The 22,942-nt window shown below is 48.7% G+C and overlaps 2 protein-coding genes and 1 long non-coding RNA gene across 11 annotated transcripts in view; all 3 read left to right on the forward strand.

Annotated features, from left to right (window-relative positions):
- The window catches only part of SLA-2 (MHC class I antigen 2), a 42,659-nt gene that overhangs the window by 3,707 nt on the left and 16,010 nt on the right, over positions 1-22,942 (forward strand). The gene's annotated exons all lie outside the window — the stretch shown is intronic.
- LOC110261491 lies at positions 950-13,961 on the forward strand. 2 transcript variants are annotated; one of them, XR_002345606.1, is made up of 3 exons: positions 950-2,959; positions 8,139-8,223; positions 13,317-13,961. It is a non-coding gene; the product is annotated as an uncharacterized LOC110261491 (long non-coding RNA). The 2 variants fall into 2 exon arrangements; XR_002345607.1 differs by lacking the exon at positions 13,317-13,961 and adding an exon at positions 9,796-9,943.
- SLA-3 (MHC class I antigen 3) lies at positions 17,758-22,282 on the forward strand. Of its 5 annotated transcripts, NM_001097427.1 has the most exon segments (8): positions 17,784-17,930; positions 18,248-18,517; positions 18,743-19,018; positions 19,613-19,888; positions 20,007-20,117; positions 20,549-20,581; positions 20,712-20,762; positions 20,923-21,494. In NM_001097427.1, coding segments are annotated over 8 exon segments (1,086 nt in total). In that variant the 5' UTR covers positions 17,784-17,866; the 3' UTR covers positions 20,928-21,494.

The following is a 22,942-nucleotide window of genomic DNA, read 5'->3' on the forward strand; positions in this document are numbered from 1 at the left end:
GTAGAGGGAGATACGAGGGACCTGGGGTCAGTCGTCTCAGGGTGGATGGTCCAGGCCAGGCTGGGGAGCAGAGATTCCTGAAGGGTCCCCGTGACAGGTGACGCTGCAGCCCTTTCCTACCCAAGGGGTTCCTCCTCTAGGTCTCAGCCTCCACAGCCCCTGCCATCGGACAGGAGGAGGAGGAGAGACCAGCAGCAGAGACTCCCATCCTGCCTGGAATGTCCGGGGAACCGTGGGTAGAAAGGACGGGAAGGGAAGGGGAGAGTCCCGGTGACCCCAACACTCTGAGGGAAGCCCCAGGGCTGGAAAGAAGAGGAGGGTGACAGGTTCCAGGCTCCCTGTGCCGCCCCCTCTGGCCCAGCTCTCTTTCTCAACTCACACTAAGGTCCCGGAGCCCACAGTGGTGACCCTGTAAATACCTCTGGGCCCATCTCCAGAACAGCCCACCCTGGCCGCACATCCTGGGAAATCCTGTCCGCCCTGCATGTGTGAACTCAGAGGCTGAAGCAGAAACCCGCATACCACTGGTCTCTCAGGACGGAAGCTGGTGTGTGTCCCATGTCAGTGAGGCAGGCAGCTCCAGGGCTGCTGGGGTGGCTCTGCACCGCAAGATAGTCCAGGCATCCAGGTCCCTGTGACCGTCCCTCCCTGCTGTCTCTGGGGTGGTGCCCTTATTAGGATGACCCAAGGTTCCCAAGGCCATGTTCATGGACCATGAGCAACCAGGCAGAGCAGGGGAGGAGGCAAAGTCACGTGGCATGTGCTTGGGTGGCCAAATGCATCATCAATAAGCAGGAGTATTTTGTTTGTTTGTCTGTTCGTTTTTAGGGCCCCACGCATGGCATATGGAGGTTCCCAGGCTATGGGTCGAATTAGAGGTGTAGCTGCTGGCCTTCTCCACAGCCACAGCAACACCAGATCCGAGCCACATTTGCAACCTATACCACAGCTCATGGCAACACCAGATCCTTAACCCACTGAGCAAGGCCAGGGATGGAACCTGCAACCTCATGGTTCCTAGTCGGATTCGTTTCCACTGTGCCACGATGGGAACTCCTAAGCGGTCATATCTTGAAAGGAACTTTTCTTCTGCGCAGTAGTTCTCAACAGTGGGCATCGCATATACAGTCCGCCGTGTTGTAAACAGATGTGCTGTCATCTAGGCTTTGTTGTTCCATTTCTAGAGCATAGGCAGGGCGGCTATAATATCCATCTTAACGGCCCTAGGGTTTTCTGAATGGCAAATGAGCATTGGCTTCAATTTCAGGTGCTAGTTACCTAAAAGGAGCTTCCCATAGTTAAACTTGCGGTTTCAAAACATGCTGGGAAATGTTCGCTGATGGTTCCGTTGTGAAAGAACGTTTTGTTGCAAACAATATGGCCAAGCACTACAAGATTCCCGTATCCTCCATCTGTATCTGTCAATACCAGCAGATACACGCTGATTTCGGACGTTGTATGTTTAGCTCCTCATTGAGGCAGGGACAGAGCAATTGGCAGCCAGATTTTCCTTCTTTCTCTTTTGTTTCTTTTCTGTGGCCACACCTGTGACATATGGAACTTCCCATGCCAGGAGTGGAATTAGAGCTGCAGCTGAGGCCTATGCCACAGCCACAGCAACTCTGGATCCCAGCCGCATCTGCCACCTCTGCTCCAGCTTGCAGCCATGTCGGAGCCTTAACCCAATGAGCAAAGCCAGGGATCCAACCCGCATCCTCACGGAGACAACCTTGGCTCTTTAACCCACTGATCCACGACGGGAACGCCGCAGCCAGATCTTTTCTAGGTGGTGAGGGCCCAAAGGTTTTGACTAATATGTTCTATTACAGTTCAGGCCACATTTGACTTATGGGACCAAAGGTAACGAGTTTTGTGGGTTAAGGATATAGATAGAGGATGTTCCAACAATTTTGGTTAGAAATAGACATGAAATGAAATGCAGATTCTTACTAAAGAACAGGGTCAGAATTTAGGAAGATAATGGTGAGACCCTTCCTCTTTAGAATATTTTTTCAGTCAACGATTAATGTTAGGGAAATACATTATCAAGTGGGTAGGCGGATGACTAGAATAACAAATCAGAAAAAAAGAAATTATGTTTGGGGTTTCCGTCATGGCCCAGTGGTTAACGAATCCGACTAGGAACCATGAGGTTGCGGGTTGGATCCCTGGCCTTGTGCAGTGGGTTAAGGATCTGGCGGTGCCGTGAGCTGTGGTGTAGCTCCCAGATGTGGCCCGGATCCTGAGATGCCGTGGCTGTGGCATAGGCTGGCAGCTACAGCTCCGATTAGGCCCCTAGCCTGGGAACCTCCGTATGCCGAGGGAAGCGGCCCTAGAAAAGGCAAAAAGACAAAAAAGGCAGAAATTATGTTCGATGCTGCAACCACAGTCACCAGTAGATCTGAGTCAATTGCCTATTTCAAAAGTGCCAACACTCCAGTCTTCAAAAAATATATCAAAAGGCCATGTGCTCCTGTTGCATGTATTTGGTGAAGAATTTCGGTCTTATATTGGCTTGTACGGGTTCCCTGCAGAAAAAAAATAAATATTTTTGCTGTGTACATTTCTCATTGAGCAAAGACTTGCTCCTTTGCAACAGAAGCTGGAACGGGTGTGCCAGTGAACCTAACACTGACGTGGTCATTACCAAGGCAATGGGTGCGTTTCCATTGTTTGTGTGACAGTAATAAAAGTTTACATGAACCTTTCATCATGATGTTTACCTGTCACACCTGAAAATGTTGAGCCATTTTCTGTCAAACTCATAGTAGCAGGTCAATTTCTGGCCTTGTCGAAACCATTTAAAGCTTAAGAAATACCATTCTGTTTTGTTTTCTGATTTCAAGTGTGCAGGGTGCGTTGGAGAATGAAGACACAACACACCCAAACTTATGGATGCCATGAAACCAGCACTAAGAGGGAAACTGAGAGCTGTGAGGGCTTCTGCTAAAAAGAAGAGGTAGGAGTTCCCTGGTGGCCTACCAGTTAAGAACTTGGTGTTGTCCCTGCTGTGGCTTGGGTTCTATTCCTGGCCCAGGAACTTCCACAGGCTAAAACTTTTTGAAAAGAAATATCTTAAATTAACCACCTAATTTTCAATGACTTAAGCAGTTAGAAAAAGATGAGCAAAGTATACCTCAAGCTGGGAAAACAAATGAAATAATAAAGATTAGAGCAGAGAGAAATAGAGACTAGAAAAGCACTAGAGAAAACAGTGACACCAAAAGAGCTGCTTTGAAATGACGACTGATGAAAATGATGAACTTATAGCTACAGTGGCTAAGAACAAATGAGAGCAGACTCACATAACTAAAATCTGAGAAGAGGGGACATCACGTGTGATTCAGAGAAATGAAAAGGATTGTAAGAGAATATGTGAACACTTGTATGCCAGCAACCTAGAGAAAAGTGATAAACGCCTAGAAACACACAACTTGATGAAGACTGAATCACGAAGAAAGAGAAAATCTGAACCAATCCCTAACAAAATTATTAAGAAGATAAAATAAAAAAAAAAAGAAGATAAAATCAGTATTTAAAAACCTCACAAAAAGAAAACACTAGTAGTAGATGACTTCCCCAGTGAATTCTATTCAATATTCAAGAATTCTATTCAATATTCAAGAATTAGCCCCAATCCTCCTCAAATTCTTGCAAGAAATCTGAGAGGAGAGAATTCTTCCCCACTGAGTCTACGAGGCCAGCCTTACCTTGAAACCAAAGCCAGACAGTACAGGAAAAGAAAACCATAGACAATACTCTTCATGAATATTGATGCAAAAATCTTCAACAAGATACTAGCAAACAATTCAACATCACCTTCAAAAGATTATGCACCACGATGAAGTTGGATTTACTCCTGCAACAGAAGGGAATTTCTCCAAGGATGGTTCAGCAGACAGAAACCAACCGCATTAACAGAATAGCAACAACAACAAAACCCCCGTGTTCATCTCCATTGATACAAAAAAGCACTTGAGAAACTGAACACCCTTTCAGGATAAAAACACCTAACTCGCAGGTCCCGTGGTGGCTCAGCCATAAGGAACCCGACTAGGAGCCATGAGGATGCGGTTCAGCTCTTGGCCCCACTCATTGTGTTGAGGATCCAGCTTTGTCATGAGCTGCGGTGCAGGTAGCAGGCGGGGCTCGGATCTCCCACTGCTGTGGCTGTGGCGTAGGCTGGAAGCTGAGGTTTGATTTCACCTTCCCTATGCCACACATGCAGCCCTAAAACACAAACAAGCAAACAGACAAACTAACTAACTAGGAATAAAGGGAACGTCAACATAATAAAAGCCATTTATGAAGAGCCCGCAGCTAACTGAAAGGCATACTTTGAAGATACTGCAGGTTTGGCTCCAGACCACAGCCATGAAGCAAGTATTGCAATAAAGAGAGTCAAACCACATTTTTGGTTTCCCAGGGCATGCATAAGTCATGTTTCCATGATACCGCAGTCTATTGGGTGTGCGATAGCATCAGGTCATGTACATACACTAAGACACAATGGGCAAACACTAATTAGAAGAAGACCCAATGGATAAAAAGTGCTGACCATCAAGTGAGTCTTCAGCGAGGTGTAATGTCTTTGCAATAGTTACATCCAAGATTGTTGATCACAGACAGACCCCCATAACAGGTCTAGTCATAGTGACAAAAGTGGGAATCATTATGAGAAGCACCAACATGTGACACAGAGACATGCAGGGAGGAGATGCTCTTAGAGAAACAGTGCCCACAGCCTTGCTGAATGTAGGGTTGCCACAAACCCTCAATTCAGAAAATACTCCATATCTGCCAAGGGCATTAACGCGAAGCAAAATACAACGAGGCATCAAGTAAGTCTCTTGATGGTGAGAGACTGAAAGCTTTTCCTCTAAGATCAGGGACAAGACAAAGATGCCCACTGTCCCTAGCTTGTTGAACACAGAACTGGGAGTCTTAGTAGTGAGACCAGCAAAGGAAATAAAAGGCATCCAAAATAGAAAGGAAAAAGTAAAATTATTTCTCTGCATAAGCGACATGATCTTATTTGTCGAAAACCCTAAAGAGCTCCCATGCACAAAAAACGCTCTTACAACTGATAAATGAATTAAGCAAATGGCAGGACACCAAATCAACACACAAAAATCCATCTGATTTCTATACCCTCAACAATGAACAGTCGGAACATGAAATTAAAAATATCAGTGATGATATCATCCAAAATAATAAAATCCTTAGTAATACACTTACCCATGGAGATAATGAAAACTACAAAACGTGGTTGAAAGAAATAGAGGACACGCGTCGTCTCCAGCCTTGCCACCTCGAACGCACCCAATCTCATCTGAGGTCGGAAGCTAAGCAGGGTCCGGCCTGGTTAGTCCGCAGATGGGAGAAATTACAAGTAAATGGAAAGGTATTCTGTGTTCATAGATTCGAAGACTTGATATTGTTCAGAAAACAGCACTACCCACGGCAGTCGACATATTTAATGCAATCTCTGTCGATACTCCATCAGCATTTGTTTGCAGAAATCGCAAAATCCATCCTCAAATTCATATGGGTTATTGACGGACTCAGAATGGCTGAAAACGATTTTGAAAAAGAAGATCAAAATTGAAATTTGTGATTTCAGAACTTAATATGAAGCTACAGTCATCAAAGTGGTGTGGTACTAGCGGAAAAACAGACATAATATTTACATAAGTTAATGGGAACAGCACGGAGAGCCCAAAAGTAACTCTTGCACGTGTGGGCAAATGATTTTGGACAAGGGTGCCAAGACTATTCCGTGTGGAAAGGACAGCCTTTCCACAAATGGTATGAAAAACTGGGTATCCACATAAACAAGAAGGAAGTTGGAGTGCTGCCTTACACCATTACATGCACATTAACTCCAAATGGGCCGAAGACCTAAACGTAAGAACTTCACTTGTAAAGCTCTTAGGAGAAAACGGAAGAGGAATATTCATGATATGGAACCTGACAATAATTTCATGGATATGACACCAAGCACACAGGCAACAACAAGCAAAGGAGGTAAGTCAGACTACATTAACGTTTAAAGCTTCAGTGCCTCAAAGGACACAGTGTGGAAAGGCAGCCTCTGGAATGAGAGAAAATATTTACAAATCGTCTATCTGATGATGCTGAAAAAATGCACAACTTAGGAGTTCCTGCTGTGGCCCAGTGGGTTTTAAGGATCCTGAGCTGCCACAGCGGTGGCACAGGTTACAGCTGTGGTTGGGATGGATCCCTGGCCCTGGAACTTCCATGTGCCGTGGGTGCGGTCAAAAAAGAAAACACAAATGCACATCCTAAAAGTTGAAAATTATGACTTACTAGATTGTCTATGTTGCTTTTATAAACTAGAATTCAATGAACATATTTTGAAGAACATACATGATTAATAGTCTTAGGATGAATTTCTACAAGAGAGACATCTTTGTGTCAAAATGTCAACCCATTTAAACTGCTGAGACATTTGCAAAACTGCCCTTTCAAAAGTTTGTGCTGGTTTTCAATTTCATCAACCCTGTGATCATATATTTTCCCTACCCTATGGCCAGTGATCACCCCCCCACACACCATGACAGTGACCAGAGCCACAGAGTGACAAAGGCAGATCCTTAACCCACTGAGCCACCAGGGAACTCCTACATATATATTTTTACTTTTGTATATTATGACTTTTGACAGCTTTGAAAACCTTCCTAGCTGAGGAGAGACTGCTTTCCCAGGGCTAGAGCCCAGCCAGGAGCATGCCTTTGATATGCAAACTAACCAGTGGAGGCCCTACCTCCTCTGTGTGGTCTGAGTATCTGAGGCAATATTCTGCCTTAAGGATCCCAGAGCTAGGTACCAGACACCTTAAGAGCACCCCCATAGCCCCAAACCTGCTGAAACTATCCACACCAGCCAGTCTTCATCTGTGTACCCTGCCCTGCCTTGACCTTCCCAGGGAGACCTGGTCAAAATCGCAGATTTGTTTGTGGTTGTTTTTTTTGTTTTTTGTTTTTTTTTTTTTCCTTTTTTTGGCCATGTGGAAGTTTCCTGGGCCAGGGGTTGAATCCCAGCCAGAGCTGAGACCTAAGCCACAGTTGCACCTGGCTGGGAATGGAACCTACAGTGCTGATCCTGCTGGGCCACAGCGGGAACTCCTAAAGTTGTAGCCTTTATTTTCCTTTCATCTTTGCCAAGCTGATAGATTTTAATTTTTTGTTCTATTTCTTCTTCCAACATTCTCACTTTTGTTCCCAGTCTTCATTAGTCATATATTTGATATGTGCATTTCTTCTTTTCCAAACCATTTTCTAATAGTCTTTCATTATTTTCCAATTGAGGTGTAGGAATTTTAATATATTGAATTTAAGAAAGAAGAAAAATCAGCCTCCCGCCCCCCAGCGAACAGGTGGGAAACTTGCAGCTGGACCTCAGTGTTGTTTCAGGCTGTCCTTTTGCTCACAGCTCGGCCATGTTATTCTCCCCTTTGAAATAACCCATCTCACAAAACACCAATATCAGACAGGGACACGCTGAGACCATGATGACGGGACACATAGCAAGACCATGGCATCATTTTGTTGACGCCCAGAGCAAGACAGGGCACTGTGCTACTCACAAGGCAGTGAGCATCTCCCTGTCCTGGGTCACATGCTGGCTGCGACTTTACCGATTGCTGCTTTATCCTGGCTCTAGCCTGTCCTCCTTATAAATAAGGTTGATAAGGACACCCAGTCATCTACTTGACTGTGCTTCCTGGCAGTACTCTGTTTTCTTACTCATCCCCCAAATTATCCGGCCAAAGCCCAATTCCTATAATAGATTCTTTCTAACTCCCTCATTCTAAGATGCCCTGTGGTTCCTCGTGGTGGGCACTCTCCCTGCTGCATCAACCAGTCAATACAGTGTGTTCAGCTAAGTGGGTTCCTGCTGGTCTTTGGGTGAAGAATATTGACACCTGCCCACCTTTGCCTGACACGTGTTTTTAGGTGTCCTTGAGTTTGACTATGGACATGGGTGTGCATGCTTGTGAGTTTGTGGTTGCCACAGATAACTTCTATTTTTTTCTTTAGGGTTTTTCGTCTTTGGGTCATGTAGAAAATTCTCTATCCTACAACTGTGAAAGTTTCATGTATCTTTTCCTCTAGATACAGATGATGAGGGGAGTGGGTCAAAGAGTGAAAGGGAGCAGAGAAACCTGAATTGGGGGGATGGACTGCGGAGGATCGCAAGGTAAGGAATTCTGTGGTGGTGGATTACATCTGCTGCTTTATCATTTCATAATTATGTAGGGCTTACAAGGTATTTTATATTCGGGGTATTCAACAAATGCTTTCTTGTGGGCTAAGCAAAGGCTCCTGTGCTTGCTTCTGTTACCAAATGAATGAAAAGGACACCACGCATCTCAAGGTAATATAGTCAAGAATTAGCCCCAGTGATGGGTGTTTTGGAATACCGTTGACCATGAGACGGTAAATCATGTTTTGGATAATGTCTGTACACTCTAGACCTTAAAATACATATTAACTCAATTTTCTTGGGCATGCTGTATTTTCAGGATATGTCTTAAGACCCACCATAGACAAATCCGTGACTTCTATGTGAAGATAATTTTTTTTTCTTTTCTGGCTGCCCCAAGGCATGTGGAGTTCCCAGGCCAGGGATCAGATGTGGGCCACAGCTGCGACCAACACCAGATCCTTTAACCCACTGTGCCAGCCAGGGATGGACCTGTGTCCCATCGTGTCACAGTGGGAACTCCTGAGGTTAATTTTATGAATCACACAGTATCTTCCTGAGGTTTGAGAATGAAAACTAAAACACCCTAGATATGCTACATCAAATATGGTAGCTGAGCCACATATGGCTATTTAAGTTAAAATTGAAATTAAAATTCAACTGCTCAGTGCCGCTAGTCTTATTTTAAGAGCTCAGTAACCACAGGTAGTAGCACCTGCAATGAGGACAGTGCAAATATGGAATAATTTTTTCATTGCAGAAAATTCTGTTGAACAGCACTATTATTGATGTTTGGGGCCTCACATAAGGTGCATTAGACCCATTGAAAACCAAAGAGCAGGAGTTTTCATTGAGGCTTAGCAGGTGAACTTGACTGGTATCCCTGAGGTTTCAGGTTTAATCCCTAGCCTTGCTCAGGGTTAAGGATCTGACATTGCTGTGAGTTATGGTGTAGGTTGCAGACTTGGCTTGGATCACACGTTGCTGTGGCTGTGGAGAAGGCTGGCAGGTGCAGCTCCAGTTCAACCCCTGACCTGGAAACTGCTATATGCCGTGGCAGTGGGCTCTTCCCTCATGTCGTGGACTCCCTGAGTCACGAGGGGATGGGAATGTGGGGATCTAGGTACCTCTGCCATGTCCTGTGTGGTCAGGTTCTCTGGCTCTATTGCTCTGAGTGGGGGGTTGGGGGGCCGAAGTCAGGGGCATCTCAGAAGCTGGTGGGCTGGGGTCCCAGGACCCACTTCTGGGGCTGCCTAGTGACCTGGGGCCCTGGGCACCCCTGCCGCTGGAAGGCTGGTTCCTATGTCTCCTCCAGGTACTAGTGGGTGTTCTGGGGCTTCCAGCTCCGTGGCCACAGCTGGAGAACAGGGTCGCAGGCTCTGGCTCTGCTCCTCACTCAGTGCTGTCTCCTCTGCATCGCCCAGTCCAGTCACCTTTTCCTGCATCCTGGTGCCTTGGGCAGGGCACCTTTGCTTCGTGGTGGGTGTTAAGTGGTTGGACACTGCAGCAGACAGTCAAAGCAGCTTGCACCCCATGTGTGGCTGACGTGGCTGCTCCTGGACACAGGCTTCTGTCCAGGATCTGCTGATTCTGTGCAGCTGGAGCTGAGGCTGAGCTGCAGCCTGTGGGGCCCTAGGCTGCCTCCCCTGACCCGTGACCCCAAACTCTGCCTCGCCCTGATGGCCAGAGGTGAGTTTGGGGTCCAAGACCACAGGTCCTAGACTTTCAAGATTGGAGGTGGAGGGAGCAGGCCTGGAGGATCCAGACAGCAGGGCCCTGCCTACGAGGAGGACAAAGGGGAAGAAGAGGCAGGACGCTGGGTCTTGAGTTCCAGGACCTGGGAGGCGGGGAGGGCACTCTCCAGGCTTCAACAGCTGGGGGTGGGAGGCCTGGACAGAGGGTCCAGCTGTGTGTCCTTGGGGACAGTGTTGGGATCATGGGTCCTGTAGGTCTGGGAGGGGGACTGTTGGGTTCGACTCTCAGGGAAATGTGAGGGGCACCACTGGGCCCAGAGGCAGGGTGGATCTCCTTGTCCCCACTGTGGTCTCCAGGCTCCACTCAACGTCCTGTCCTCTTTTCTCCAGGAACCACCTCCGTGGCCACCAGCTGGGCGCCTCTTTTTCTGAAGCTCTGTGGCCAATCATTGTGGCACGTGGTCCCCGCTGTCTGAGCTCCTAAAGGGACAGTGTCCCAGTAGCCCAGGGCTGTGTGCTGAGGACAGGCTGTCCCTTGACTGTTCCTGTCCCCTGCATCATGTGTGTGGGAGATGCAGTGGGGTCGGAGGTGGGGTGTTTCACTGGAAGAGGGGAATTCCTCTAATCCCTTCCCCCCACCCCATCTTTCTTTCCCTTCGGGTCTGAGTTATAACAGTCCTGTAAAGACAGAAAAAGGCCTCACACTGAAGCAGCGTTTACCAGCCCAGCCCAGAGCGAAGGCCTGTGTGATTATCATCCAGAGGGAAAGCAGAGCCTTTTCCCAGCGCCCAGGCCAGAAGCCCCTGTGCCTCTCCCCACACACACCCCTCCCTCCCTGCAGGCATGTCCCCTGCGCTGACCCTCCCCTGGCCCTGCTCTCTGGTCCTTCCCTCCCCTCTCCCATGCCTCCATCCCCGACTGTTTCCTCCCTCTCCTCACTTTCCCAGGAGACTCCCCATCTTCTTAGGCCTTTCCCCTGGGGACCTCCTCCTGCTGCTCCTCCTCCTTCTCTGTCTCCTAGGGATGGAGAGTCCAGAGTTGACTCCCTGGAGGAAAAGCCTACATCACTGTCAGCAGCAACAAGAAAAAGCTATAGGGACTTGGGGTTCAAGGTCCCATCCCAGGAGTCCGAGGGCACCCATGGTGTTTGCAGAGTCCACCTGGACCTGGGAACTAGCTGTCAGGGCCTTGAGCTCTCATCCTCCCTGAGGCCAAATTCCTTGATCCTTTAGGGGAAATGAAAATGTCTGTGTCAGGTTGCATTTGGGGAAATCAATTCAGACTCTGAACTTGACACTAGCTGGGGCGCCACCTGGTGTGCACAGCACTGACCCCGCTGCTGGGAGCCCAAAGAGACCCTAGGCAGGTGCCTGGTAAGGAGGTGAAAAGGGAGCTCAGCTCTCCTGTCATCAGCCCTATGGCCACACGGAGGCGCCACAGCTCTACTTTCCTCTATTCAGCACAGCCCGGGGAAAGGATGCCCTGTGGTCTGAGGCAGAGAGATGCTGACCTGGAGGCTGGGCAACAGTGGGGGATGAAGATGCCTTCTGAGTAGCTCTGGGATCAGGCCCTTGGGGTGTGGCAGGGATCAGGGAAGAGGAGAGCCCTGGAGCCCTGCCATGTGCCTGAGGGTTCCAGCTTTTTGCACTATTATTCCTTTCTTCATCCCATGATCAAAACACCCTGGAAAACTCAAATAAATGTTTCTCCCACTCCCTGTTTGCTTCTGGTGGTTATTAAACTTTAGTGTAGTATATGTTCTCACCTACCGCAGGAGGAATTTGGATAGGCCACTCAGTATGTAAATTTTTGTCCTTAGGTCTGAGAAGTTCTTCTCAAATTTTTTTTAATCATTCCCTAGTCTGCATCATTTTTGAAACCTGTATGATTAACTTGTTGGACTCTCTTGATTGATAGACTAACATTCTTATAGCTGCTTTCTCCTCCTTGCTTTTACTCTTCCTTTTCTACTGATTATTGGGAGTATGTCTTGTATCTTGTAATTACTCTATTGAATGATTCGTTTTTCTGATCACATATTTAATTTGTAAGAGTTTTTTTTTTTTCCTGCACCCACAGCATATGGAAGTTCATGGGCAAGCAGTTGAATCCCTGGGGCAGCTGTGACCAATTCCACAGCTGGGGTAGTAACACCAGACCTTTAACCTGCTGTGCCACAGCCGGAACTCCTCCATGGCTCTTTCTTATTCTAGGATTGTATATAATTTTATAGAATTCCGGTTTTGTTTCATATGCTACATATTTTTCAGATATTACTGACACTAGAGGAAGGACACCTGTCAGGTCTCCTGATGATCTGCTTTCATGGTGTCATGAGCTGACTCCTCACAGCACTTAGCTCAGTAGTGATTCACACTCATCCTTGTCACTGTGTCCACCTCCACACAGCACAGCCTGGCTCACATCAGCAGGGTCTTATTTTGCTCACATTGTATCACCCGTGTCTCATCTCATTCAAGGCGGCCTTGAACCATATGCCCCTTCACCTCTCTGAGTCTCCCTTCCTCTGTCTGCACAAAGGGACTACAGGTTCAGTGGCTCATGGCTTTGCCTGGAGGAATCCATTACACCCACTGTGTCAATCACGTGGCTCTAGGACCTGAGACGTGTCAAGTGTTCCTCTAGTCATGGTTCCAATCATTGCAGTGACTGTAGCACTGAGATGGTTTCCATTCTTTGTTTTATAAACCACAATTCAAGAAAGATCCTTACATATATATTCTTGAAAACAGATGTGCCTATCTTTTTAGGACAAAGTTGAAAGAGAAATTTCTGTGTCCAAATGTGAAGATATTGAAAGTGTTGATGCATCTGCAAAACTGTCCTGCAGAAATTGTGCACAAGTTTTCAAATGCTGTCAGTATTTATGAAAGCACATTTTGCCTAAATTTTAATCAATAATCTCATCACTAATTTTCATCTTTGCCAAAATAGGAGATTTAATTTATTCCCTATTTCTTTTTTTTTTTTTTTTTGTCTTTGTTGCTGTTGTTGTTGTTGTTATTGTTGCTATTTCCTGGGCCGCTCCCTCGGCATATGGAGGTTCCCAGGCTAGGGGTTGAATCAGAGCTGTAGCCACCGGCCTACGCCAGAGCCACAGCAACGCGGGATCCGAGCCGCGTCTGCAACCTACACCACAGCTCACGGCAACGCCGGATCGTTAACCCACTGAGCAAGGGCAGGGATCGAACCCGCAACCTCATGGTTCCCAGTCGGATTCGTCAACCACTGCGCCACGACGGGAACTCCTATTCCCTATTTCTTCTGTCACACTTTCCTTTTGGTTTACATGTAGTTATTGGTGATATATTTGACATGTGCCTTTCATTCTTTTCAAGTAGTTTTCTAATATTTTTTATTGTTTGGGTGTAGTTACTTAAAACATGGAATTCAAGAAGGACAAACAGCCGCTGACATCAGGAACTGCTCTGACACCTCCAGGAGGCCTCAGCGGTGTCAGAAGCTGGGCGGGTGCTCACCACACAGCTGGGCTGTTCTCCTGTTGGACAGAAGTCACCTCACAGAACATCAGCATCAGACCAGGACACTGACCTTGACACAGTGAGACAAAACAAGACCACGACATCCTTCTGTCTAAGCCCAGACCAAATGAGGCCACGCTGCGCTCTCACAATGTGCCAAACCTCTCCCTGTGCTGATACAAGTGGCCGCTGCTTCTTTGCAATCACAGCTGGACCCTGGCTCTAGTCTGCCCTCCCTATGGGTGAGGGTCACTGAGATGCCCGGTCAGAGACCTGCCCCCACTGCCTGACACCAACACCCGATCTAGACTGAGCCCCTCTTCCATCCACCCTCCTCGAAATCACCCCGCAAAGCCCCAACACTGTCATCCTAAGATGCTCTATGGTCCCCAATGGACTGTGTTCTCCCTCGAGCTGCCTCCAGTCAGAAATCTCTCTTGCTGCCCCACATATCTGCTCCCAGGAGGCTTTGGCTGAAGAACACTGAAGGATGTCACACGTTTGTCTGTCAGATTTTTTTCGTGTGTCTTTGAGTTTGAACATGGACCTGTGTTTGTATTGTCACGCCTGTCCAGGTGATACCAAGATGTATAACTTTTTATATGTTTTCAACTTTGGGTGATACTTTGAGAAGTCGTCCTTCCACTACTGTTAACGTTTCATGTCTATTTCCATCTAGGAGTGAGGGGTCCAAGGGTGAAGGGAGACGGAATGGATTGAATTTGTGGGGCAAAGTACAGCAGGAGCAGACAGCAAAGAATTCTAAGCTGGTGGGTTCCAAGGTTACACCTTCTGCTTTATGATTTTACACGTAGGTACAGGTCCTACACGGTATTTGATACATGTTATGTTCAAGAAACACTGTCCCTTGGGCTCAGTGAGTGAAGCCGTCTGTGTCTGCTTCCGTTGACCAGGTGAAGGCAAACAACACCAAGAGCCCAAGGAAACAGAGACAAAGAGTAGTATCAGCGCTGGACGGTCTTGAATATTTATGGCCTTAAGGTGATCAATCATGGTTTGGTTAATGTCTGCACACTCTAACTACGAAAATACACATTAATTAATCTTTCTTGGACCTGCTGCATTCTAAGGGTATATCGAAGACTCCCACAGAAAGACCCAAATGACTTCCATGTGAAGATTATTTTAACATGTATCAATCTATGAATCTCAGAGTATCTTTTGGGGAAGAGCTTGAAAATTAAGAACATGCTTGATATGCACTGTCCCATATGCTAGCTACAGACCACATATGGCTACTTTAACTAAATTAAAGAAACTTAAACATACTCGGCACAAAAGCCACTTCTGAGGTGCTAAATAGCCACATGTAGCCAGTGACTAGCTGATGACACAGACAGATATGAACCGTTCTTTTATATAGAACTTGCTGTTGGACAGGACTGCTCTTCCCGCTTTGTGGGCCTCACGTCAGATACATTAGACCCAAGAGAGAGGATTCCTCTCAGAGACTCTGTCACAGATTCCTGTCTGGGACGTGAATGCATATGAAGCTGACGCGAAACAAAACCAAGGAGGTGACGCGTGGGTCTGGCGCCTTCAGACACAGACTATTCCCAGGTCCAGTGGGGAAACACCTGTCCCCCCACCTCCCTTCCCAGATGGAGGACTCTTTCTGGCATCACTTTCCAGGGGCTGAGTCCTTTCCTGGAGGAGCCCAGGGACAGGGCCCTCAGCTGAGGCTGGGGAGGCAGGGAGTCCAGGCCAGGGAGAGGGATTCTGGGGAATGAAGAGGAAGCCAAGGCCAGGATCAATGAGGAGACTTTTCCAGGTGTATTCAGAACAGCAGATCTCAGAGTGTGGTCTGTGGAACCCTTGAAGTTATGGAGATCCTGTCATGAGATCCCTGAGTGAAAACTACATTCATAGCATTCCTAAGATAGCATTTAACTTTTCACTATGTTGACATTTGCTTTGAAGTACAACTTAGCAATAATGGGGACTAGGGTAGTAAACTACAATAGTAATTATTTTCACCACAACTTACTTGTAGGAAAAAAAGAAAAAAAAAAGCAGGGAGTTCCTGTCGTGGTGTAGTGGTGAATGAATCCAACTAGGAATCATGAGGTTGCGGATTTGATCCCTGGCCTTGCTCAGTGGGTTAACGATTCGGCGTTGCCATGAGCTGTGGTGTAGGTTGCAGACGTGGCTCGGATCCTGCGTTGCTGTGGCTGTGGTGTAGGCTGGCGGCTACAGCTCCGATTTAACCCCTAGCCTGGGAACCTCCATATGCCGCAGGAGCGGCCCAAGAAATGGCAAAAAGACAAAAAAAAAAAAAAAAAACAGCACGTTTGCTATAAAGCGTCCTAATTGATGCAATAAAAATGCTTGTCTCACCTTTACAAACCATCATGGAAGAGAATATGGAAAAGAATATACATATATGTATAACTAAAGGACTTTGCTGTGCGGCAGAAATTAACACAGCATTGTAAATCATCTATACTAAAAAAATTTTTGAAATAAATACAAAATCTTATCTTCCTAAATTATCATTCTTAAATCCATACTTTTTTTTTTCTTTTTTTTTTTTTTTTTGTCTTTTTGCTATTTCTTGGGCCGCTCCGGCGGCATATGGAGGTTCCCAGGCTAGGGGTTGAATCAGAGCTGTAGCCGCCGGCCTACACCAGAGCCACAGCAACACGGGATCCGAGCCGCGTCTGCAACCTACACCACAGCTCACGGCAACGCCGGATCGTTAACCCACTGAGCAAGGGCAGGAACCGAACCCGCAACCTCATGGTTCCTAGTCGGATTCGTTAACCACTGCGCCACGACGGGAACTCCTTTTTTTTTTTCTTTTTGCCATTTCTTGGGCCGCTCCGGAGCAGCATATGGAGGTTCCCAGGCTAGGGGTGGAATCGGAGCTATAGCCGCCAGTCTACACCACAGCCACAGCAACACAGGATCCGAGCCACTTCTGCAACCTACACAACAGCTCATGGCAACGCCGGATCGTTAACCCACTGAGCAAGGGCAGGGACCGAACCTGCAACCTCATGGTTCCTAGTTGGATTCGTTCACCACTGCGCCACGACGGGAATTCCTAAATCCATACTTTAATAGTATCTTCTATGAGGACGTAGGAAGTACATATGAAACACTCCTGCTACCTTCCAAAGTACTGTGTCCCAAGGAAAATCTTTCTGTGAGCTGCACTAGCCCCTTTTTCATGGAATACAACCTTTACTGGAAAGAATGAATGACACTGGAAGATCCATATAACTTAGTGAAACAATGTATTCGGTCTTAAAAATCTTACATTAGTATAAGCAACAGTCAGTGTGCAAAACAGGCTTTTAATTTAACAGAATAGGAAATATGGAGTGACACTGATGCAGGTGCACGTTCAAAATAACCTTTGAGAAATTACCATAATGATAGCATCCAAAATTATCTGAAAGGGTTATTAAAAATACACGTCCTACATGTGTGCGGGGCTTTTACATTTCATAGACGTCAGCCACCAAAAGGACTCAGCGCAGAAGCAGACAGAAACCTCCAGTGGTTTTCCCATGAGCCCACAGCAAAGAGACTTGTGATAGAGTAAAACGTAAAAAGCTCTACTCTTCACACTACAGTGTTTCTTATGCGAAATAATTATTTTCATAGTAAATGCATAGATTATTTATATCTTCTAAAAAATTGATGAAATTTTTTTTTGTGTGTCTTTTTTGCTATTTCTTGGGCCGCTACCGCGGCATATGGAGGTTCCCAGGCTAGGGGTCGAATCGGAGCTGTAGCTGCCAGCCTACACCAGAGCCACAGCAACGCGGGACCGAGCCGCGTCTGCAACCTACACCACAGCTCACGGCAACGCCGGATCCTTAACCCACTGAGCAAGCGCAGGGACCGAACCAGCAACCTCGTGGTTCCTAGTCGGATTCGTTAACCACTGCGCCACGATGGGAACTCCTGATGAAATTTTTAACTATTATTTCTAATATGGACAATATCCACTGAAGTATCAACACAAACATATCCTTGCGGTCTTCACTAATTTGTAAAACTGTAGGAATATTCTGACTAAAAGGTTTGGAAATCGCTGGGTACACAGCCACTGGGCCAGGTGAGGCACGGAGACACTGTGACCAAGAGCTTTCTGAGCAGAAGGAGCAGGAGCAGGGCAGAGTCCCAGGGCCCCAGCAGGGCGTGGATCTCGGGGTCTCAGGCTCCAGGGCGGCGTCTGGGCGGGGAGGCGCCGTGGTGGGGAGTCCCCGTGTCCCCAGTTTCACTTCTCCGTCTCGCAACCTGTGTGGGGCCGTCCTGCCTGGACACTCGTGACGCGGCCCCACTTCTCTCTCCTATTGTGTGTCGGGTTTCTGGAGAAGCCAATCAGCGCCACCGCGGTTCGCGGTTCTAAACTCTCCATCCATTCGCCTCGACTCCGCTTCTCTCCAGACTCCGAGGCTGAGGATCATGGGGCCCCGAGCCCTCTTCTTGCTGCTGTCGGGGACCCTGGCCCTGACTGGTACCCGGGAGGGTGAGTGCGGGATCCGGGCACAAGGCCGCTGCGGGGAGGAGCGAGGGCACCGCCTGGGAGTCGGGTGGGGGCAGGACCCACGGGGAAGGTGCGACTCAGCTGTTCCGGCCCAGACCCGCCACTTCACCCCGTCCGGTCCTGTCCCTCCCTTGTTTCCTGCCCCTCTGCTCGCCGCCCCCTAACCCGGGGCCCTTCTCCGACCTCCACCCCTTTCCCGCCTCCCCAGCCCCGAGCTCCCTGCCCGGTCCCGGCCCCACCACCTCCCACTCGGAGCCCCGCGCCGAGAGGAGGGTCGTGTCTCACCCTCCCGCCCCCAGGTCCCCACTCCCTGAGGTATTTCGACACCGCCGTGTCCCGGCCCGACCGCGGGAAGCCCCGTTTCATCTCCGTCGGCTACGTGGACGACACGCAGTTCGTGCGGTTCGACAGCGACGCCCCGAATCCGCGGATGGAGCCGCGGGCGCCGTGGATAGAGCAGGAGGGGCAGGAGTATTGGGATGAGGAGACGCGGAACGCCATGGGCAGCGCACAGACTTTCCGAGTGAACCTGAACAACCTGCGCGGCTACTACAACCAGAGCGAGGCCGGTGAGCGAGGCGGGCCCGGGTCCAGCTCACGACCCCCATCCCCATCCCCAGGGACGGACCGGGGTCACCCCGACCTCCGGGTCCAAGGGTCACCCCGGCATTTCGGACCCGCCCGGCCCCCGACCCGGAAGGACCGGCGGGGACTTTCCCCCGGTTTCGTTTTCAGTTTAGGTTGAACCCCGGGTTGGTCGTGGCGGGGGCGTGGCTGACTCGGGGCGGGGTCAGGGTCTCACACCTTCCAGAGCATGTACGGCTGCGACGTGGGGCCAGACGGGCTCCTCCTCCGCGGGTACAGTCAGTTTGGCTACGACGGCGCCGATTACATCGCCCTGAACGAGGACCTGCGCTCCTGGACCGCGGCGGACACGGCGGCTCAGATCACCAAGCGCAAGAGGGAGGCGGCCGATGCGGCGGAGCAAATGAGAAGCTACCTGGAGGGCGCGTGTGTGGTGTGGCTCCAGAAATACCTGGAGATGGGGAATAACACGCTGCAGCGCGCAGGTATCAGGGGCCGCGGGGCCTCCACCATCTCCCCTCAGGAGGGAGCTGCCTTCCCACAAGGAGAGGAAAAGGGGGTCCCTGCGGGAAAGCCCCCCACTGCCTGTCCTGAGAGGGAGGAGTCCACCTAGGTTCCCAGCTTCTCCACAAGACAGGGACTCCCCAGGGGGTCTGACTTCTCCACAGGACAGTTAAGGAAGCCTGTCTCTTTTGGGGTGAAGGGGGGAGACCATCCGTGAAAGGACTGCTCAGCGGTGCCCTTTGACCCTGGCCGCCATCTTGGGAACCATGACTTTCTCAGGCCTGGTCTCAGCCTGCGAACAGCTTTGCATCCTGGACACCACCTTGCCTGAGTCATTCAGCCTCCACCAACGTCAGGAACAGGACTCTGTATTCTTCCCCTTAAGTCCTGGAGCCTCCTACCTCAATCTCACCCTGATTCTAGACTCTTCCAAGGACTAGGAGCTATTCCCAGATACCCAAGTCCAGGCTGGTGTCTGGGTTTTGTGCTTCCTTTCAAACCCATTGTCCTGGCCCTTCACCCAGTGGCCCAGGCAGGGGACCCACAGGGTGAATTTTCTGATTCTTCTTCCTCAGAGCCTCCAAAGACACATGTGACCCGCCACCCCAGCTCTGACCTGGGGGTCACCCTGAGGTGCTGGGCCCTGGGCTTCTACCCTAAGGAGATCTCCCTGACCTGGCAGCGCGAGGGCCAGGACCAGAGCCAAGACATGGAGCTGGTGGAGACCAGGCCCTCAGGGGATGGGACCTTCCAGAAGTGGGCGGCCCTGGTGGTGCCTCCTGGAGAGGAGCAGAGCTACACCTGCCATGTGCAGCACGAGGGCCTGCAGGAGCCCCTCACCCTGAGATGGGGTAAGGAGGGCCCTGGGGGGGGAGCCTCTTCTCAGACACAGCAGAAGCCCTTCTGGAGACTTCCACAAGGTCAGGGCTCAAGCCTGAGGAGGGCACTCACCTCGCCCTTTGTTCCCAGACCCTCCTCAGCCCCCCGTCCCCATCGTGGGCATCACTGTTGGCCTGGTTCTCGTCCTGGTTGCTGGAGCCGTGGTGGCTGGAGTTGTGATCTGGAGGAAGAAGCGCTCAGGTAGGGAAGGGAGTGGGGATCTGAGTCTCCTTGTCTCACTGGGGTTTCAAGCCCAGGTGGAAGTTGACCTGCCTTATTCCTGGGACATCCCCTCCACACACATGTGCTGAGTCTGGGGCTGAGCGCTGCCACGTACCCTTCTGTGAAGCACATGTGATAGTCAAAGACTAATTATTCCCCAGGATAATTCCAGTTGGCGTCTAGTTTCTCAGCACTTGAAGGTCAGAGGTGAAGGACCCCACTGAGGAGAGGCGTCCAGGAGGGCAGTTGGTCCAGTCTCCCCCACATCTCCTTGCTGTATACTCCTGATCCTGTCCTGGATTTTTGTTGAAAGTTCTACACTGGTTGTGAGATCCAGGACTAGGTTTCTTGTAGGATCTTATGGCTCAGTTTTCTTTTTGGCCTCTCACATAAATGTTATCTTCCCCCAGGTGAAAAAGGAGGGAGCTACACTCAGGCTGCAGGTCAGTGTGGAGGGTTGTGATGCCTGAGGCCCTGGTGGTGCAGACAGGAGGCCGTGGGGGGAGCTCACCCACCTTCTGTCATCTTCTTTCTTGGGGGTACTGACCCCATCCTGCTTTTGCTGTCCCCCAGGCAGTGACAGTGCCCAGGGCTCTGATGTGTCCCTCACCAAGGATCCTAGAGGTGAGACCCTGGAGGGCCTAGATGGGAGGGGGGTTGGGGCAGAGGGGGTGCCCTGGGTGACCGGGATCTTTGAGGGGGACGTTTGGAGCATGTGGGGATATTGAGCATGTCAGCCCTTCCTTGACTGACCTGCCTGTTTCCTGATGATTTTCTTTCCCAGTGTGAGACAGCTGCCTTGTGGGGACTAAGGGACACAAGATTTGTTCACGTCCCACTTTGTGACTTCAGACCCCCTGACTCCTATTTCTGCAGCTGCCTCTGAAAGGGTCTGTGTTCCTATGAGCATCCTGAGAGGAGGTGGGGACCCTGGCCCAGCCCTGCCCCCCATGTCCCCTCTTCACCCTGACCTGTGTTCTCTTTCCTGATCCACTTTCCAGCTCCAACAGGTTGGGGGGAGGCAGGCGGCAATGGACCATCTCCATCCTTATGCTAAGTTCATTGCCCTGACTGGTGACTGCGGGGAGCCGAGGAAACACAGGAGGCCAAGGAAGGGAACTAGCCTGACGGCACAGTTCCAAAGGCAGGGTTCCTAACCAAGGGAAAAGAGCCTACCCACCGGCGCAGTTCCAAGGGTAGGTTTAGAAATAGGGAAAGGGGCTTACCCAGTGGCACAGTTCCAAGGGCAAGTTATAAAAATAATGAGGCTCACCTGCTAACCCGACTACAACGGCAACAATAACAAAACGAAGGTTTTGCACAATAGTGCAAGAATAAAAATTGCTTCTTGGAAAATTCAGTCTTTCCTGTTGTTTACTTATTACTCAGCCTTTTCTGTTATTTGTTTGTTATTCTTTGTTATTTTTCTATATTGTTTTGTGATTCAGTAAAATTGGAACAACAAAAATTGGAATGAGTTTCACCTTGGTGAAATTCCCCCTATTCAGATCTAATACAAGCAAAAACAAAGTGTTCACTGGTTTGTTACAAGTAAAAATAGGTTTTAGAGTTAGGTATTTGTGGAGTGTACAATAGGTTAGAATAGGTTAGACATACATCATTCTTGATGGAAAATATAATCTTGCTTTTAATAAGTTTTGTAGGGAGCTTTTAAGTTTTATGAAATTAAGTTGCTTTGATATATAAAATATTTTCTCATACTGTCCCCTGACTGTAATACCTTGAAGTTAGTACCTTAAGCTTTAATCTAAAAAATGAGTTTTTGTAAATGTTAAATTCTTGTACTTGTGACCTTTCTAGTTGTTAAAGATTAGCTTAAAACAATAACGGGTGGTGCTTGCTAAAAGTAACCACAAGCCGTTTTATACTGAATTGCCTTATTTTTATATAATGATTTTTCAGCATAATGTTTTGTACCCATTATAATTTTACATGATGCATTGTATCCATTAGTTTTAACTAAAATTCTTAGAGCACAATGTGTATCTACTGTACCACATAGTCTAAAATTTAACCTTTGAAAGTATGATGTAAACATTGTGATGTAAGTTACAGTTAAGCTGTCTATATAAACTGTTACCTATACTAATAAAATTTGAGCAGTCCAGCGCCTTGAGAGAAGGGACAAAGAGGCTGTTTCCATGTACTTCGCCGACACTGTCCATCCCTGGGGGGACACCCTGGCTACTGGAGCTGGACTCCGGCAGGTGACTTCCTATTTTCCCATAGAAAATATAGTATATATTAATTTTGCTTTTTCTAATTGGTGCCATGGGGAATTCATGGGATAATAAATGAGAGATTTCCTAAAGCTTGAAAGAGAAAATGAATGGAAGCACTGAGAAATTCCAGAATCCACCTGTAGCTTAGTTTGGCCCAGAACTTCCATATGCCACGGGCGCAGCCATAAGAAACCTTTTTAAAAAGGTGTCCAGTCTTGAAGAGTTCTGCATACCCTAAGTCCTGAAATGAACAGTGTGTTCCCGTAACAATGGGGTGACCGTCAGGAGAGTCCACCCCGAGAGCAGGAGCACATGTGCTGGAGAAGGCCGCCCAGGCAGGGCCCGTGGGCACAAAGCTAAGAGCCCTACCGAGGACCCATGGTCAGTGCAAACAGCCCTGTTTGCTTCCTGGTGGCTTCTGTACCAGATCAATGCATATTTGTAAATAAAATCCTGAAAGACTCTCCAGAGTCAGTGTTTGGGAAGCAACTCTGCTTAAAGCAGGAGACAGAGGAAAGTCTGAGATTCTGCACTGGAGGAAATAACAATTCAGACCTATGA

This window comes from Sus scrofa, chromosome 7 (assembly GCF_000003025.6).
Source record: "Sus scrofa isolate TJ Tabasco breed Duroc chromosome 7, Sscrofa11.1, whole genome shotgun sequence".
Classification (NCBI taxonomy): domain Eukaryota; kingdom Metazoa; phylum Chordata; class Mammalia; order Artiodactyla; family Suidae; genus Sus; species Sus scrofa.

Bases quoted from the DNA above. Each gene is read 5' to 3' on its own strand.
- SLA-3 (XM_021097849.1), top strand. From the start codon at position 17,867: ATGGGGCCCCGAGCCCTCTTCTTGCTGCTGTCGGGGACCCTGGCCCTG. The intron at 18,518-18,742 runs GTGAGCGAGGCG...GGGCGGGGTCAG, and splicing joins CTACAACCAGAGCGAGGCCG to GGTCTCACACCTTCCAGAGC. The intron at 19,019-19,612 runs GTATCAGGGGCC...CTTCTTCCTCAG, and splicing joins TAACACGCTGCAGCGCGCAG to AGCCTCCAAAGACACATGTG.